The sequence below is a fragment of the Corvus brachyrhynchos genome, unplaced genomic scaffold, assembly GCF_000691975.1.
Source record: "Corvus brachyrhynchos isolate BGI_N302 unplaced genomic scaffold, ASM69197v1 scaffold5, whole genome shotgun sequence".
In the NCBI taxonomy this organism is placed as follows: domain Eukaryota; kingdom Metazoa; phylum Chordata; class Aves; order Passeriformes; family Corvidae; genus Corvus; species Corvus brachyrhynchos.
In genome coordinates this window covers 9,286,038-9,287,525 of record NW_008238321.1, presented here as the reverse complement: position 1 = coordinate 9,287,525, position 1,488 = coordinate 9,286,038, and the positions used below count along the sequence as shown (strand labels likewise).

The window sequence follows — 1,488 nt, the reverse complement described above, 5'->3', positions numbered from 1 at the left end:
CGTCCTGCTTCCCCACTGCCACCGTCCTGTGGCCTTGCCCCGGCCAGCAGGAAGAAGGATCCCGGGAAAGCCGGGGCGGGATCTGGTCTTTGGATGGACTTCGATGCGGCCGGACCTGCCTTGTAAACATTAACAGGAGGACGGAGATAGCTCGTGGCACAGGGAGGGAGATGAGAGCCCGGCTGTGCCCCCTTCCCCAATCACTCCTCACTCTCTCTGGGGGCTGCCCTGCTGCTGGCTGGGGCTAAACTGGCTGGATTTGGCCACGCTCTCCCCTCTGCCAGAGCATCATAACAGAGCAGGATGAAAGCTCATTCTTTCTACCTGTGTTTTTCTAGTTAATTTTCTAGTGATCCAGCTCACTCCCCAAGACATGGCAGAGAGCTGTGCTCTTCACTAGACCCATTTATTCTGTTTTCAAGCCAGTGCTGTGCCGCAGATGCTTGGCCCAAGATACCCCATCTCCTATTAACTTTCCCAGGCATCGAAGTGTGAGCACGGTGGCACCAACAGCCAGTCCTGGCAGCCTCCCCGACATTGTCACACTCTGAACATGGCAGAGCAAGTCATTAAAAGCAAAAGCCTCGGTGCCGCTCGGAGACAGAGCTCCCAGCTCCACAGGTAATTAGATCCCGGCCGTGCAAGGTAGTCAGGCAATTCAATGCAGTTAGAGAGCCATTTGCTTCCAAAACAAAGGCATCAAGGAGACACCGGGAATAATATCAGCTGCAAAACTCAGCTCCTCGATGGGACTGAGCCATATCCAATCTGTCTGTTTTCAGACACCTTGCAGGTACCTGCCATACAGTATCTACCTGTTACACACACTCCCTGGGATATTAGAGATGCTAAGTGAGAACTGAGAAGATAAACTGAGCAGTGAAGCTTGTGTTCAGGCAGGCCACCTGCAAATGGGGCTTTTCACCTTGCCAGGGATTCTCCCTCATCTGCAGGCTGCCAGAGCCAAGACTCCCAGCTCACATCCCTCCCTGTGTCCTGAAGGACCTAGGACAAATCCCCATCTCAGCGGCAGCCCCCTGTGCGGTGAAGCGAATCAGCAGGGAAAGGTGAGCTCTCACAGCCCCCCAACAGTGCCTCTGACATCCCTGACCCACATCCCGGGGAGGGGAGCATCCAGGCTTAGCCTCACCAGCGCAGGAGACATGCCTTTCCTCCGGATTGCTTTCAGACAAAGCCAGGACACTCGGGTTATTTACGGGACCAGCCTCTCCACACCACCATCAGGCCACTCAGGAGGAAGGACCTACAGCACACAGCTACAAATCGCAGCAGGGCAGCATCGAGCCCTCCTTGAAGCCCATCTGGAGGAGTGGATGACGCAGGCACAGGGCTCTTAGAGGAGGCTCTGCCCTCCCAGCGGCTCCCACAGGTGCTCAGAACCAATGGCTGGGTCAGCCCCCGATCTGTGGGGTTTCTCCCAGCTGCTGTGCACCCCCCAGGGCCCCACTCACCCTTTGGGGCTCCTCC

General features: G+C 56.5%; 1 protein-coding gene across 5 annotated transcripts in view; it reads right to left on the bottom strand.

Moving 5' to 3' along the window:
* The window catches only part of TMEM184A (transmembrane protein 184A), an 11,676-nt gene that overhangs the window by 8,551 nt on the left and 1,637 nt on the right, over window positions 1–1,488 (bottom strand). Inside the window, exon 1 of one of the 5 annotated variants that reach the window (XM_008633478.2) lies at window positions 1,473–1,482. The exons of 3 other annotated variants lie outside the window; for them this stretch is intronic. Coding sequence is in view for 1 of the 2 variants with exons in the window: in XM_017734116.1 (XP_017589605.1) it covers window positions 1,151–1,165 (15 nt within the window). In the remaining variant the exon portion in view is untranslated. One more of the 5 variants, XM_017734116.1, reaches the window with a different exon arrangement.